We start from the raw sequence: 17,273 nt of genomic DNA on the forward strand, positions 1-17,273 counted from the left end.
ACATGGACCACAGCCTTGTCTAACTCAAAGAAACTATGAGCCATGTCATGTAGGGTCACGGTGGAGAGTTCTGACAGAATGCGGTCCACTGGAGAAGGGAATGGCAAACCACTTCAGTATTCTAACACCCCAAAAAGATGTCCTTTTCATTAGAGGGGACTGGAATGCAAAAGTAGGAAGTCAAGAAACACCTGGAGTAACAGGCAAATTTGGCCTTGGAGTACAGAATGAAGCAGGGCAAAGGCTAATAGAGTTTTGCCAAGAAAATGCACTGGTCATAGCAAACACCCTCTTCCAACAACACAAGAGAAGACTCTATACATGGACATCACCAGATGGTCAACACCGAAATCAGATTGATTATATTCTTTGCAGCCAAAGATGGAGAAGCTCTATACAGTCAGAAAAACAAGACCAGTAACTGACTGTGGCTCAGATCATGAACTCCTTATTGCCAAATTCAGACTGAAATTGAAGAAAGTGGAGAAAACCACTAGACCATTCAGGTATGACCTAAATCCCTTACAATTATACAGTGGAAGTGAGAAATAGATTTAAGGGACTAGATCTGATAGACAGAGTACCTGATGAACTGTGGATGGAGGTTCATGACATTGTACAGGAGACAGGGATCAAGACCACCTCCAAGAAAAAGAAATGCAAAAAGCAAAATGGCTGTCTGAGGCAGCCTTACAAATAGTTGTGAAAAGAAGAGAAGCGAAAAGCAAAGGAAATATATACCCATCTGAATGCAGAGTTCCAAAGAATAGCAAGGTGAGATAAGAAAGCCTTTCTCAGTGATCAGGGCTATAGTCCATGGGGTCGCAAAGAGTTTGACACAACTGAGTGACTAAGCACACAGGCATAGACACGGTATGATAAAGACAAAGTGCTAAGTACTTTTAGTGTTGAGATGTATCCTATTATTATTTTGCATTTAAAGATACTAGTGGATCCTCAAAAGGTTATCATAGCATACATCCTCAGCTTCGAAGAATTCATGATTGTCTGTCTTCTGTATGAGAAGAAACAGGACTTCATCCTCCCTGCCCCAACATCATATTTAATGCTGTATATCTTGATTTACTTATTTATTTTTAAAAGCTGTCAAATTAACACATTCCCATGGTTTAAGAAATCCAATGATGTAAAAGAGCATTAAAAAAAAAACCAAAAACAAAACACCAATGAAGATCTGTTCCACTCCTTCTATCTCCAGCTCCACTCACAACTTTGAGGGACTGTTTTAAATATTCCCGTTTGCTGTTTTTTTTTTCTTTCCTGGTGTTAACATCCATAAGTGCAAGTCAGTGTTTTTCAAGATTTGGTTTACAAGGCACTAACTGTGGAAAATTCTGAAAGAGATGGGAATACCAGACCTGCCTCTTGAGAAACCTGTATGCAGGTCAGGAAGCAACAGTTAGAACTGGACATGGAACAACAGACTGGTTCCAAATAGGAAAAGGAGTACGTCAAGGCTGTATATTGTCACCCTGCTATTTAACTTCTATTCAGAGTACATCATGAGAAACGCTGGGCTGGAAGAAGCACAAGCTGGAATCAGGACTGGCGGGAGAAATATCAGTAACCTCAGATATGCAGATGACACCACCTTTATGGCAGAAAGTGAAGAGGAACTAAAAAGCCTCTTGATGAAAGTGAAAGAGGAGAGTAAAAAAGTTGGCTTAAAGCTCAACACTCAAAAAACTAAGATCACGGCATCTGGTCCCATCACTTCATGGGAAATAGATGGGGAAACAGTGGAAACAGTGTCAGACTTTCTTTTTTGGGGCTCCAAAATCACTGCAGATGGTGACTGCAGCCATGAAATTCAAAGATGCTTACTCCTTGGAAGGAAAGTTAAGACCAACCTAGATAGCATATTGAAAAGCAGAGATATTACTTTGCCAACAAATGTCCATCTAGTCAAGGCTATGGTTTTTCCAGTGGTCATGTATGGCCATGAGAGTTGGACTGTGAAGAAAGCTGAGCACTGAAGAATTGATGCTTTTGAACTGTGGTGTTGGAGAAGGCTCTTGAGAGTCCCTTGGACTGCAAGGAGACCCAACCAGTCCATACTAAAGGAGACCAGTCCTGGGTGTTCATTGGAAGAACTGATGCTGAAGCTGAAACTCCAATACTTTGGCCACCTCATGCGAAGACTTGACTCATTAGAAAAGACCCTGATGCTGGGAGGGATTGCGGGCAGGGGGAGAAGGGGACGACAGAGGATGAGATGGCTGGATGGCATCACCGACTCAATGGGCATTGCTGGGAGCAGGAGCTCCGCCCATGGCAAAGGTCATGAGGAAGGAGCCTCGGCATACGCAAAGGTGGGATCGAGCCTCAGGAGTCCCCCTGGAAATTCTCGAGCATCTACCCCCAAAACCAGAGTCTGCCTACTTTCTGCTTTGTGCTCTCACCTACACCTCTGACTTTACGGGGGGCTGTCCCCCACTACCTCTCTCTGAAAACAAGAGTTAACTTACAGCTCCAGTTAATAAAGTTCCTGGGTGTGATAGTGTTTCAACCTACAAACTCCTTTGGAAGTCCTCTAGCCTGCCTGAATAGGTTTTTCCGGCCACATGTGATTGTTCAGAGCCTCCCAACTGTGAGAGGCATAAGATGTTCTAAACTGTCTAAATACAGATTCCTTTGAGCAGTCAAAAGATTGATTAGAAATTGTATTGGTGAAGGGTTTTTCACTTGTTGGGCCAATGTTTGCTGCTAAGTCTCCATATCCCTTACCTACTGTGTCCCTGGCGGTGTATTGATTAATATAATTGGTGTAAGTAGTAGCTTTAATGTTTGTAACCTTGGACCCTTGAGTTAATTCTTTTTCTTGTTGTAGCCCACCACACCTTTGCCTTTGTCCTTTATGCAACTTTATCTAATGCTTTTGGAGGGTGGCACCTGACTAATCACCTTTAAAGAAAAATAAGTTTTCTGAAGAAAGGGTCTTAAAATGTTAACAGGCCTCCGGGCCAGAAGATGATGCAAATCACCTAAACTTTTGCATATGATAAGTTTGCAGGAAGAAAGCCTGGCTTACTGCATGACTCTACCCCTTCCCCCATTATCCTCTATGCATAACTTAAGGTATAAAAACTACTTTGGAAAATAAAGTGCGGGCCTTGTTCACCGAAACTTGGTCTCCCCATGTCGGTCTTTCTCTTACCTTCTGGCTGAATTATTCAGCCTCTTTTCTCCACTGAATTTCCTCACTGAGCTATCCTTATTTAACCACTCTTTATATCCTTAATTAACGTTTAATTAAGCAATTGTTTCCTGATCCTCGCCGACGCCGTCCCCACTTCGAATTCCCTGGATCCACCGGGGCTGGACCTCGGCAGGACATGAGTCTGGGTGAACTCCAGGAGTAGGTGATGGACAGGGAGGCCTGGCATGCTGTGATTCATGGGGTCACAAAGAGTCAGACACAACTGAGCAGCTGGACTGAATTGAACCGTGAGCCATATGTTAAAGGATTTAGGGTGAAGTTGAATAAAAACTTTCATAGTTATTATTTTAATGTATATAATAAACAAGAACATCAAATATACATATTCACAAATACATTGTTAAAGATAAGGCTGAAATAAGTATATTTTAAAACTATGTTGATATGAAGAAAACCCTTAAGTAAAAAAATAATTCAGGTGGTATGTGGATATAGTAAAAATTGAAAAGGTGGTAGGAAAATGTCAGAAACCTGAGAAACAATGCTCTAATCATTATGCTTAATTTTCTATTTCTTTTTTATAATAAAATATTTATTTCCATATATTAAAGCTCAAGAGTGACTACACTAACAGGCATTATGAAATAGATATGCCTACTAGTAAAGAATGAATTTGTACACATATACAATGGGATATTATTACTCAGCCATAAAAAAGAATGAAATAATGCCATTTGTAGCAACATGGATGCAACTAGAGATTATCATACTAAGTGAAGTCAGAAAGAGAAAGACAGATACTATATAATACCACCCACATGTGCCATCTAAACTATGGTACAAATAAACCTATCTGCAAACAGAAACAGACTCACAAACATCGAGAACAGACTTGAAGTTGCCAAAGGAGAGAGCACATGGGAGGGGAGGACTGGGAGTTTAGGATTAGCAGATATCAACTATTATATTTTATAGGATGGATAAACAACAAGGTCGTACTGTACAGCATAGGGAACTATATTCCATATCCTGTGGTAAACCATAATGGAAAAGAATATAAAAATAAAGACTGTCTATATGTATATAATGAGTCACTTTGCTGTACAGCAGAGATCAGCACAACGTTGTAAATCTTCTTTTTATATTTCAATAAAGAATGAGTTTTGACTTCAGAGGCAATGACTATATTGTACAGGATGAACGTAAAAATGAAAAAGTTGAGCATGGTAAATGCAAGAGTAAAATCACTATTAGCATATGAATTAACAGTCCAGACTGTTTGGTACAGAATAAGAGAAAGTATGAAATACCCTTAATGGGAACAGAGACAACAGACCAAGACCAATTACAGGCTATTACGGCAGATAAAAAGAGGAAGTGTGATCTTTGGATGAGCTATATGTCCTCAATAAAGCCCAGCAGGACATCTAAAATTCAGACTGAATCCAGGACAATTTTTCACTGTGTGGGACTGGCCCAAACACTGCAGGGTACCTGTTATCCCTGCCCTGTTGAGTAGATACGTGTAGCATCCTCCTATTATTGTGGCAGCCAGAATATTCCTGGTGAAAAAATCATAAGCCTGCTTCATACTTAAAATTCTAGATTAGTTTAAATTTCATTTATTTACTTAGGGACTTCTTCCCTGGTGGCTCAGAGGGTAAAGCGTCTGCCTGCATGGCAGGAGACCTGGGTTTGATCCCTGGGTCGGGAAGATTCCCCTGGAGAAGGAAAGGGCACCCCACTCTAGTACTTTTGTCTGGAAAATCCCATGGACGGAGAAGCCTGGTAGGCTACAGTCCATGGGGTCGCAAAGAGTCAGATACGACTGAGTGACTTCACTTTCACTTTCTTTCTTTCATACACAAGGTGAAGACTCAGCCATTTTATTTTCCCGTTTCCAGCGGAGTTCACCAGCACCACTGCTTATCAGCACCTAGTTCCACCATGTGAAGGCAGAGGAGTGGTGGCATGGGGTCAGTGGTCTAAAAGGAGACAGAGGTTGAATGGAGGAAAATAATGGAAGGAGGGTAGAAGTTCTCCTTGTTGAGGTTCGGGTGCATCTGAATGGGGTGAGAGCAGCAAGTGACTTCACAGTTGAGAGTTCAGTTGCACTGACCCTGTGGCTCTTTATGTAATACTTGAGACATCTACATCTTCCATATGACCATGGGCTGGGATTCCTGAAGTCTATAGTAGGGCTCATACAGGGGTCCCCCAGAGTCAGTCTGCAGTAGGGGCAATGCCATGCTTGGTTTGAAGGCTTCAGTCATACAATCGATTCAAGAAAATATGATGCCTTCCCTGAAAACAAAACCATGATCTCATTGGCTAAGGGATTCTTTCCTACTCTCTTGGATGACCCTCACTCCATTTAACATTTGTAAGCCATAGCCTTTCCCCTTCCTTGGCCTCCTGATGAAGGTGGCTGGCAGATCCTGTCATGCAGCATGTTTGACATCCCTGAACAGATCTGCTATTGGGGTGCTGATGTGGGAGCTCCTTGTCTGGAAGAATGAGGCTGTCAGTCAAGAAATGGAAAGGTTTCCCCCTAGCCAAAGGTCTTCTTCCTTGGCCCTGCCCATCCCGGAGTCTTTTCCATCTTCATAGACAAAAGAACTCTTAGTTAATTTGGGACACAAGAATTTTTTCCCCATCTCACAAGCAGGCTTAGAATCTTCTATGTGCAAAGCTGATTCTGCTATTTTCCAAACTGACTTTACCATTTTATACTCCTATCAGTAATATATGAGTTTCAATTTTTCCATATCCTTGTCAACACTTATTATTCTCTATCTTCTTAACTATAGCCCTCCTAGTGAGTGTGAAGTGGTATCTCATTGTTTGATTACTGAGCTGGTATGGCAGGATTGCAAGCATTCATGCAGTTGATTGGGTATACAAAACTTATTTTTATAAACTCACTCTTCTTTGCAGATGGGTTCTTGGATTTTCTTTAGGGGAAGAAAAATGTGCTATGTGTTTTCTTCAGCTTTACTATGAATAAAGTACATAGTTTGATCTTAGTTGGCCTATGGTTGAGGTGAGAATGTGGATACAGAAATTTCCTTCTCGAAGGTTTAGCACACAGTGGTGCACTCAATAAATATCAGCTCTGCTTTCAGTTCAGTTCAGTCACTCAGTCATGTCCGACTCCTTGCAACCCCATGGACTGCAGCACACCAGGCCTCCCTGTCCACCACCATCTCCCGGAGTTCACCTAAACTCATGTCCATTGAGTTGGTGATGCCATCCAACCATCTCCTCCTCTGTTGACCCCTTCTCCTCCTGCCCTCAATCTTTCCCAGCAACAGGGTCTTTTCAAATGAGTCAGCTCTTCGCATCAGGTGGCCAAAGTTGTGGAGTTTCAGCTTCAACATCAGTCCTTCCAATGAACACCCAGGACTGATCTCCTTTAAATGGACTGGTTGGATCTCCTTGCAGTCCAAGGGACTCTCAAGAGTCTTCTCCAACACCACAGTTCAAAAGCATCAATTCTCTGGCACTCAGCTTTCTTTACAGTCCAACAGCTCTGCTTACTTCTATCATTTTTCCCTTTCTCCTTAGCAGGTTTCCATGTTCCACATTCATTAGTTTTCCCTGTTTCTATTTGTATCAAAATACTGTATTATATCCCATCTTTGCACGGTAATTATGTAAACAAATCCTTGTTCCAATTTTACTGTCTTCAAGAATAAAGACCTTAAAACCACAAGAAGGTTTAGAAGATCTGGAGTTTGAGGGGAAGACATAGTAGTCATCCTCAGACATCTATAGATTTATTCTTTGAGACTCCAGAGGGAAAAACAAAGGGCGAAGGATGAGAAGAAACAGAAGTTAGACTTGAGGAATAAATAATCAATAGGGCTGCTCCAAATTTTAATGGAATGTCCTTGACACTGGAGATGTCCAAGTAATGACTGAAAAACTAGTTAGGATACTTTAGAAAAGATCTCAGAATTAAATAGAGGAGTAGAGATGAGGAACTGGTTTCATCTCTGATTCTATGATTTTAACAAAGTTCTAACGAGTTGGCAAACACTCATCTATGAACTGGAGAGTAACGAATTATGCTATATATGATTTTCAATAACTTTCTCATAATAATTCATAAAGTACCTTTAGAACTGGAACAAAGAAGTAGTCAAAATAATTAGGCAATCATGTTAATGAAAGACAACAATTACCTGTCTGAAAAAAGACTCTGGAAATAATTGTCCGACACAACGGGCAGGGAGTGCTGGCAGGATTGTCTTTGGCAAGCGTCCGTAAGCAGGGCTCACAGAAGATGTGGTGGCAAGGGTAACACATGTAGGGGTTGAAATAAACATCCAGACACACTGCACAGATGTAGCTCTCCTTTTCTTCTGCATATTCATTGTCATCATCTGTACTCATCTCATTATCCAAAGTCTGCAAAATATAAGCAAAAACAATTTCTCTTAGTTCAGTATGAGATTGATTTCCTTGAGAAACTGATTTCATACTTTGTTAAAGTGAATGAAAATATTTATGAGAAGCAGGTTTATCTGTTTTTGTGCATAATCAGTGACAGAAATGCTACCTTGCAAAGTGAGAAGAAACTAGAAACGTACATGAAAAACCCAGAAGTCTTAATTATTCATTTTAGCATTTTTATATAATGTTAAATGTTATAGTACCAAAAAACATTAAGTAAACCTTTATCTCTATTTAACCAGAACTAGTTAATTAAGTGTTAGGTCCCAGGATGACAGATTCCCCATCTATCCCACTCCCACCACAGCAAACAAGCTACTATCACAAGATCACCAGCCTTATATGGGCATTTGCACATGAATAGACCTGAGGGCTTCTGTTAGGTCCATACCATTTCTTATTGTGCCCTTCTTGTGTCTCCTCTTCTTATTGTGCCCATCATTGCATGAAATGTTCCCTTGGTATCTCTAATTTTCTTGAAGAGATCTCTAGTCTTTCCCATTCTATTGTTTTCTTCTATTTCTTTGCATTGATCACTGAGGAAGGCTTTCTTATCTCTCCTTGCTATTCTTTGAAACTCTGCATTCAAATGGGTGTATCTTTCCTTTTCTCCTTTGTCTGAAGCTGAAACTCCAACACTTTGGCCACTTGATGTGAAGAACTGACTCATCTGAAAAGACCCTGATGCTGGGAAAGATTGAAGGAAGGAGGAAAGGGGGACGACAGAGGATGAGATGGTTGGATGGCATCACTGACTCAACATGAGTTTGAGTAAGCTCCGGGAGCTGGTGATGGACAAGGAAGCCTGGCGTGCTGCAGTCCATGGGGTCGCAAAGAGCCGGACAGACTGAGTGACTGAACTGAACTGAGACCTGAGGGCAAGAGGAAGTCAAACTTCAGCTTCACACTACGCAGGTAGCATTCTTTATTCCACATTTTGCACCTTCCTGGACCTCAGAGACAATAAAAGGCGAAAGCCCAAGGTATGTCAGGAAAGAGATATTGCAAAGAAACTTGTAGTAATTCTGGGATCAGCCTTGCAGCTGGAAAATACTAGCCTGCTCCTCTCTCCCAAATGGAATAGTTAAGAAAGAGGCTATTAACAGTAGCTAGGAAAGAGGCACTCAGGTTAGCAGCACAGAGTCTGGTGGCACAATTCCTGTTACTTAACATCACAATGTCCTTATCTGTGAAGGTGCTATGTGAGAATTAAATGAGGTAATCCACATAAAGCATTGAGCACAGCACAGCCTGGCATATGACAAATATTCAATAAATATTATTCACAGCCATCCTTCCCTCCTACCTTTCTCACAGGCCCAATAGTTTTGGTTAGAGCCTTGGGAAATATTCCTTAAACAAGGCCTGGCCTCAGTCCACTGAGGCAAATGGTGTAGATGCTTTTCTCCTCACTTTGATGAAAGTGAAAAATGGAGATCAACGATTAATATTTGAGTAGCCTTTGGGCTTTCTAAATATTTTTAGGTTACATGAAATGTAAAAGTTACAGAAAAGAGGCAAACAGAGCCTTGAAGATACAGAAAAGCCTTTCAACTGGATAAACTGTTACTTGATTTATCCAGATGGCCTTACTTCCTGTCAGCCTCCTTCTGCCCCCTGTAGGTAATTTCTCTCTTTACGAAGGACATATTCAAGTTGTTAGCTCATTTTTTTAATTGGCTTTCTGATTTTTCTTATATACTTGTAAGCATTTTTACTTAATCTGGTTACTTGTTGTTATTGGTTAAATGTGTTGCAAATTTTTTTCCTTTCTTCTGGTTTGCCTTTTCACACTTCTCTTGGTGTCTTTTGATGAAATGAAGTTCTTAATTTTAAAGAATATTTTTCCTTTATGGTTAGTAATTTTTGTGTCTTATATAAGAACACTTACCTTTTACCAAGGTCATTAACAGAGTATTATTTTGCATTTAATAATATTTAATCATCTACCTAAAGTTGATTTTCAGTATGGTGTATATTAGGGGTAAATTTCATTATAATTTCTATGTATTTATTAATTGGTGTAACCCATTTATTTCGATGACCTTACTCTCCCTCCACTGTTCTAAAGTGCCGCATTGTTATTAAGAGGCCAAATATGTTGACTTCTATTTTGTTCCATTATGTTATTGTCTATTCCTAGACACTTACTCCTTGGAAGGAAAGTTATGACCAACCTAGATAGCATATTCAAAAGCAGAGACATTACTTTGCCAACAAAGGTCCGTCTAGTCAAGGCTATGATTTTTCCAGTGGTCACGTATGGATGTGAGAGTTGGACTGTGAAGAAAGCTGAGCGCCAAGGAATTGATGCTTTTGAATTGTGGTGATGGAGAAGACTCTTGAGAGTCCCTTGGACTGCAAGGAGATTCAATCAGTCCATTCTAAAGGAGATCGGTCCTGGGTGTTCTCTGGAAGGAATGATGCTAAAGCTGAAACTCCAGTACATGAGGTGGTATTGGCCACCTCATGTGAAGAGTTGACTCATTGGAAAAGACTCTGATGCTGGGAGGGATTGGGGGCAGGAGGAAAAGGGGACGACAGAGGATGAGATGGCTGGATGGCATCACTGACTCGATGGACGTGAGTCTGAGTGAACTCTGGGAGTTGGTGATGGACAGGGAGGCCTGGCGTGCTGTGATTCATGGGGTCGCAGAGAGTCGGACATGACTGAATGACTTTCACTTATTGTGGCCTTATAATAAGCCTCAATATCTGGTAAAGGAAATCCTTTCATCTTAAAGTCCTTTCTGCCAAACCTAGGATGCTTTCCTAACTTACCTTCATTACTCTTTCAGCAGCATTTCATAAGTAGACCAGGACCTCTTTTTTGCCACCTACTTGATGCTGCCTTCTTACATTTGGATGTAATTTGGATTACAATGCTCTATAGAACTCTGCAGGATCCAGTTCCAGCCTTCATTTTTATCCTCCATATTGAGCCACGTTCCAATTCACTGATCTTCTGGCACAACAAACACATTGAACACTTTCTCACCATAAGGCCTTAAGACATGATGCTTTGTTTCTCTTAAAAAGTGCTTACTCCATTTGGATGATTACAAAATAAGATAAAATTCTCCTATCTCTCCATATACACCTATATGCATTTCATCGAGATGCAGAGATCAGTTTTCTACACTCTGAATTTGGGCTCTGCCATGTGACTTGCTTTGGTCAATGGAATGTAAGCAAATCTGATGCAAATAAAGGCTTAAAAAAAGCTTGTATACTGGAATAGTCCTCTCCTGCTGATCTTGGGAACTCACAAGTCCCAAGATGTGAACAAGCCGAGGCTAGCCTGCTGAATAGTAAGTGACATATGGTCCAGCTGCTTCCATTGTGTCTGCTGACAACAAGCCAACCATCGGACATGTGTGGGTACAGCCAATAATTGTCACCTAATTGCAAATGTACTGGTGAGCCCAGATGATATCATGTGGATTAGAGACAAACCATTATAGCTGAACGCCAGCCCCAACTGCCAACTCAGAAAATTGTGAGTGAATATAGGTTGTTGTTTTAAACAACTAAATTTGTTTTGTTACATAACAAAAATTAGTTGACACATTCTTGTCTATACATGGCTCAATTTACCTAATTTAAAAAATTTTAAATATCAACTTCTCCAAAGGATTTCACTGTTATTCTATCTAAAGTTGTTCTCTGTCACTACCACTTAGCTGCTTCCTCATAATTTTTATTTGCCTATTTTTCATTAAAATTTACTTTTTAAATTAAAAAGTAATTTTAAATTAAAAATAAATTTCTATTAAAATTTATTTTAAAATTTAAAATCTTCCCAACCTAGTGATCAAACTGAGGTCTCTTGCATTGTGGACAGATTCTTTACCATCTGAGCCACCAGGGAAGCCTGAGAATACTGGAATGGGTAATCTATCCCTTCTCTAAGGGAGTTTTCCAAGTCAGGAATCAAACCAGGGTCTCCTGCGCTGCAGGAAGATTCTTTACCAGCTGAGAAATATAAATCCCTCATTAAGAATCCAAACGGACTGCACACATAGAAGATGGATGATACTTAGCTGAGAGCAGTTCATGTAAAGAGACAGAGATTTTAACTGACTGGAAGCTCAACATATGATGCAGCTACTTAAAAAGTGGGTTGATGTTCCGACCACTTTATATGATCACACCATAACTGCAGCTACTTTGAGGGCCCCAGACAAACTATAGTTATCCACAGAAATACCCTGAAGGCCAGGGCAGCATGATTTCTGAAACTTTCTCATACAATGTGCTTTTAAAAGACTGAGGATATTCACTCAGAAAAATATTAACAGGAGACCAGATATTCAAGTATTTGTGAAAGAGAGATCATAATTTTTCTCTGTGTAGTTCCTATGATTAGATCCAAAAAGGAATGAAAGGTATGAAAACGCTGACTAAAGCAGAAAATAAAAGAAATATCTATTCATCAACCAAAGTGATATAACACCAGCATAAAGTGTTTAATCTTAAATAGTATGTTTGCCACAGAGCTAAACATTTACCTGATGTTTCCTACCAAATTGTTTGGGACTTAGAAATACGGTGACCAAAGTTGTACGTATTAACTAACCTCTTCAGCACTAAACCCTTACAAAGTAGATACTATTGTTATCATCATTTTCCATATCAAAGGAAAGTGAAATATAGACAGCTCACTTATTGAAACTATGAGTGGAATTTCAACCCAGCCAATATGGATTTGAAGCAACACTCTATCACCACATTCTTAAGTGAGTTACTATACTTTGAATAGTCCCAGCAAATAATAAAAGTTAACTGATGATGATAATATATGTAAAGAGGAAATGAAATTTAGATTGGATTTATAGGGAAGTTAGAAATATCAAGACATCATCATCATAATCAACAAATGAATATAACAGGTGTTCAACTGTGCAACTGCTTTTGGCCCCATAGAAATTATCCTACAAAGTCAACCAAATATATTCAGTCTCTCATGTTCCTCTTCAGGGGCTTCAAGTCAAAGATAATGAGATAATAAATAGATAAATAATACAAACAACCTTTAAGAAGTATTCAAAAAATTAGGTCAAAAATTTTTGTTAATAATAAAGACAAAGCAGCAGTGACATTTAGTTTATTTACAATTATTGTGATTACTGTTATATTTGGTTTTATTTCTTGCCTTTTTTTTTTTTCCAAAAAGTAACCGCACAATTGCACTCATCTCACATGCTAGTAAAGTAATGCTCAAAATTCTCCAAGCCAGGCTTCAGCAATATGTGAACCGTGAACTTCCTGATGTTCAAGCTGGTTTTACAAAAGGCAGAGGAACCAGAGATCAAATTGCCAACATCCGCTGGATCATGGAAAAAGCAAGAGAGTTCCAGAAAAAAAACATCTATTTCTGCTTTCTTGACTATGCCAAAGCCTTTGACTGTGTGGATCACAATAAACTGTGGAAAATTCTAAAAGAGATGGGAATACCAGACCACCTGACCTGCCTCTTGAGAAACCTGTATGCAGGTCAGGAAGCAACAGTTAGAACTGGACATGGAGGAAAAGGAGTACGTTAAGGCTGTATATTGTCACCCTGCTTATTTAACTTATATGCAGAGTACATCATGAGAAGCGCTGGGCTGGAAGAAGCACAAGCTGGAATCAAGATTGCTGGGAGAAATATCAATAACCTCAGATATGCAGATGACATCACCCTTATGGTAGAAAGTGAAGAGGAGCTAAAAAAGCCTCTTGATGAAAGTGAAAGAGGAGAGTGAAAAAGTTGGCTTAAAGCTCAACATTCAGAAAATGAAGATCATGGCATCCAGTCCCATCACTTCATGGGAAATAGATGGGGAAACAGTGGAAACAGTGTCAGACTTTCTTTTTTGGGCTCCAAAATCACTGCAGATGGTGATTGCAGCCATGAAATTAAAAGACGCTTACTCCTTGGAAGGAAAGTTATGACCAACCTAGATAGCATATTCAAAAGCAGAGACATTTCTTTGCCGACAAAGGTCCAGCTAGTCAAGGCTATGGTTTTTCTTGTGGTCATGTATGCATGTGAGAGTCGGACTGTGAAGAAGGCTGAGCGCCGAAGAATTGATGCTTTTGAACTGTGGTGTTGGAGAAGTCTCTTGAGAGTCCCTTGGACTGCAAGGAGATCCAACTAGTCCATTCTGAAGGAGATCAGCCCTGGGATTTCTTTGGAAGGAATGATGCTGAAGCTGAAACTCCAGTACTTTGGCCACCTTACGCGAAGAGTTGACTCACTGGAAAAGACTCTGATGCTGGGAGGGATTGGGGGCAGGAGGAGAAGGGGACGACAGAGGATGAGATGGCTGGATAGCATCACTGACTCGATGGATGTGAGTCGGGGTGAACTCCGGGAGTTGGTGATGGACAGGGAGGCCTGGTGTGCTGCGATTCATGGGGTCGCAAAGAGTCAGACATGACTGAACGAGTGAACTGCAGTAGCTCATAGAGCTGTTAAAAGCATTAAGAGAATTAATATATACAAAGCATTCAGAACAGTACCTGGAATATAAAAAGTGCTATCCAAGTATTTGCTGCTATTAAATCCTGTCTCCTTTTTTCTAATAATTAATCTTAACTTTTAACACAAACAGTTGAAGTTTAACGTTAATAATCTCCCTTTTCCGAATGAGACCTATGAATTGAATGCATTTTAGTCCCCACTCAAAAACACAAATATAGCTCATATGTTATTGAGATTATCTGAATTTTATGTCTAAAATGTTAATTGCTTAAACATATTATGCCTCTACTTTGTCAGTACATTCTTTAAATCAATTAATCTATATTTAACTATGCTTTACTGTCTGCTTATTTTTATTCTTCAGCTTATTTAACACTGCATTCTTGTATCCCTTATTGTCCTCTCTCTTGAATTACATTTTTTGTTTTATTGTAATCTGTCCTTGATAATTTTTTTTTTTTTCAGGAAATGTATGTGAATGGTAAACTGTATGTTCTGGAAAGTTTGAAGTTTCCTCTGTATTCACTTTTGAATTTTATCTAAGTATAGTCCTAGATAACAACATATTTTCACTCAAAACTTTGGAGATAGAGAGAGGAGACCAAAAGCAGAGTAGGGAGACCTCATGCTCTACTTCTCCAGGGGCACACCACCAAAATTACAATTATTTGTAGAACAACTATTGATAAGGATGACCTGAAGACCAACAGAAAATATTTTTTAAGGGTTAAAAAAAGGAATCACAATGAGATGGGTAGGAGAGACAGAAATGCAATATAATCATGACCCACACCCTGGGGTAGGTGACCCATAGAGGGAAGAATAATTGCAGAGGTTCTTCCCAAGGTTCAAGGGATCCCAGCCTCACCTAGAGCTCCCCAGTCCTGGGTCCTGCATGGGGAAAGGAGCCTCCAGAATGTCTGGCTTTGAAAGCCAGTGGGATTTATATATAGGAGAGCTATAGGGTAGTAAGAAACAGAGATTATGCTCTTAAAGGGTGCACACAAATTCTCACTGGCTCTGAGACCCTGTACAGAGTAAGTAATTTGAAAGCAGACCAGATCAGACACATTTGCTGATCTTGGAGAGCCTCTCAAAGAGGTGGAGGCATCTAAGACCCTCCCTGGGAACACAGACACTGACAGCAACCATTTGGGGAGCTCCATCATGCTGGCAAGTAACATTTTGGAGTCCTCCCTCTAGCCACTGGCCCTGGGAACCAGCCCTTCTAACCTTCCAGTTGGTATCAGTTCTGGCAAACCCCAGGCAGAGAGCCAGTCAAGAGGGGATCTAGCCCTGTCCACCAGCCCCAGGATCCCCCACAACCCTCAGCAAGCTTCCTTGGGACCTAACACTGCCCAAAAGTAGGCCAAGGCCAGCCCCAGAACCCCCAGGCCTGAAGTCAATTGCAGCAGGGCCTGGCCCCACCCATTAGCAGATTGGCACAAGCACCTAGACCTTTGGCACCTGCAGCTAGCTGTCCTTCAACCCAACTCTTTGGCCCTGCTCACAAATAGGCCATAATCAGCCCTGGGATTCCTGGGACCTATAACCAGTCATGCTAGGGCCTTACCCTGGTAACCAGCTCTGGTGACCAGAGGGAAGTGAGATGCTGGGCCCCATAAGAAATCTCCTACAAAAGGCCATTACTCTAAGATCAGGAAATGTAACCAACCTACCTAATACCTACAAATAAATGCAAGACTGAGACAAAATGAGGTTAAAAAAGGGTTAAATGAAGGAATGAAAACTCTAGGTGAAGAAAAAAATGAAATGGAGATAAGTAGTCTACCCAATAAAAGTTCAAAGTAATGATCATAAAAATGCTCAACTAACTTGTTGAAGACTGGATGAACACAGAAGTTTAACAAAGCATTAGACAATACACTAGAAGTAACTGACAGTAGATTAGATGAAGCAGAAGAACAGATCAGTGAGCTGGAAGATTGGTGGAAACCACTGAAGCCAAAAAGAATAAAGAATAAAAAAGAAATGACATTTTAAGAGACCTCTGGAAAGACATCAAGCATACTAACATTCATATTATAGAGATCCTAGAAGAATAAGGGAAGGAGAAAGGAGTAGAGAACATATATGAGATACAATAGTTAAAAACAAACAAACAACCAAACCCTAACCTGGGAAAGGAAACAGACATTCAGGTCTAGGAAGCACAGAGAGTCTCAAACAAGATCAACTGAAAGAGGACCACACCAAGACACATTGTAATTAAAATGGCAAAAATTAAGGATAAAAAGAGAATATGAAAAAATGGCAAGGGAAAAGCAATAAGTTACTTTTACTGGAACTCCCATAAGGCTACCAGCTGACTTCAGAGTAACTCTGCAGGCCAGAAGGAAGTAGCATAATATATTTAAAATATTATACAAAGACACACTATATAATGATAAAGGAATCAATTCAACAAAAACATATAACAATTGTAAACACATAAACACCCAACCTAAGAGTACTTAATACAGCAAATATTACCAACCACAAATAGAGAAAGTGACATTAATACAGTAATAGTAGAGGACTTTCATATCCCAATTACATCAATAGATTATCCAATTAGAATCAAAGAGGAAACACTGAGCTTAAATGACATATTAATCAGATAGATTTAATAGCCATATACAGAGCATTCCATTCAAAAGCAGCAAAATATACACTCTTTTCAAGTGCACATTCTCTGGGATAGATCACATGCTAGGCCACAAACAAGTCACAGTAAATTTTAGAAGACTGAAATTATATCAGGCATTTTTTTTTAACACAAAAGTATAAGTCTAGAAACTAACCATAAAACAAAAATTGTAAAAACACAAGCACATGGATGTTAAACAATGTGCTACTAAACAACCAGTGGGTCACTAACAAAATTAAAGATAAAAGGAAAAAAAATACCTGGAGACAAATGAAAACAAATACGTAAGTAGCCAAGATTCATGAGATATAGCCAACCAGTCCTAAAAGAGGCATTTATAGCAATACAAATCTACCTCAGAAAAGAAAAAGAAGAAAAAGAAGACTAACCATATGCTTAGAGGCTCTAGAAAAAGAAAAACAAAACACAAAGGGAGAAGAAGGAAATGTGGAAGGTCAGAGTAGACATAAATGAAACAGAGGCCAGAAAAATAAAAAGGAAAGATCCATGAAGCT

General features: G+C 39.8%; 1 protein-coding gene across 4 annotated transcripts in view; it reads right to left on the minus strand.

Annotated features, from left to right (window-relative positions):
* RNF180 (ring finger protein 180) overlaps positions 1-17,273 on the minus strand; it is a 283,868-nt gene that overhangs the window by 69,776 nt on the left and 196,819 nt on the right. For all 4 annotated transcript variants that reach the window (XM_061393438.1, XM_061393436.1, XM_061393437.1 and 1 more), the window contains one exon: positions 7,369-7,594. In XM_061393438.1, the coding sequence (XP_061249422.1) occupies positions 7,369-7,594 (226 nt within the window). The remainder of the gene's footprint in view (positions 1-7,368; positions 7,595-17,273) is intronic.

The sequence above is a fragment of the Bos javanicus genome, chromosome 20 (genome assembly GCF_032452875.1).
Source record: "Bos javanicus breed banteng chromosome 20, ARS-OSU_banteng_1.0, whole genome shotgun sequence".
Lineage (NCBI taxonomy): Eukaryota > Metazoa > Chordata > Mammalia > Artiodactyla > Bovidae > Bos > Bos javanicus.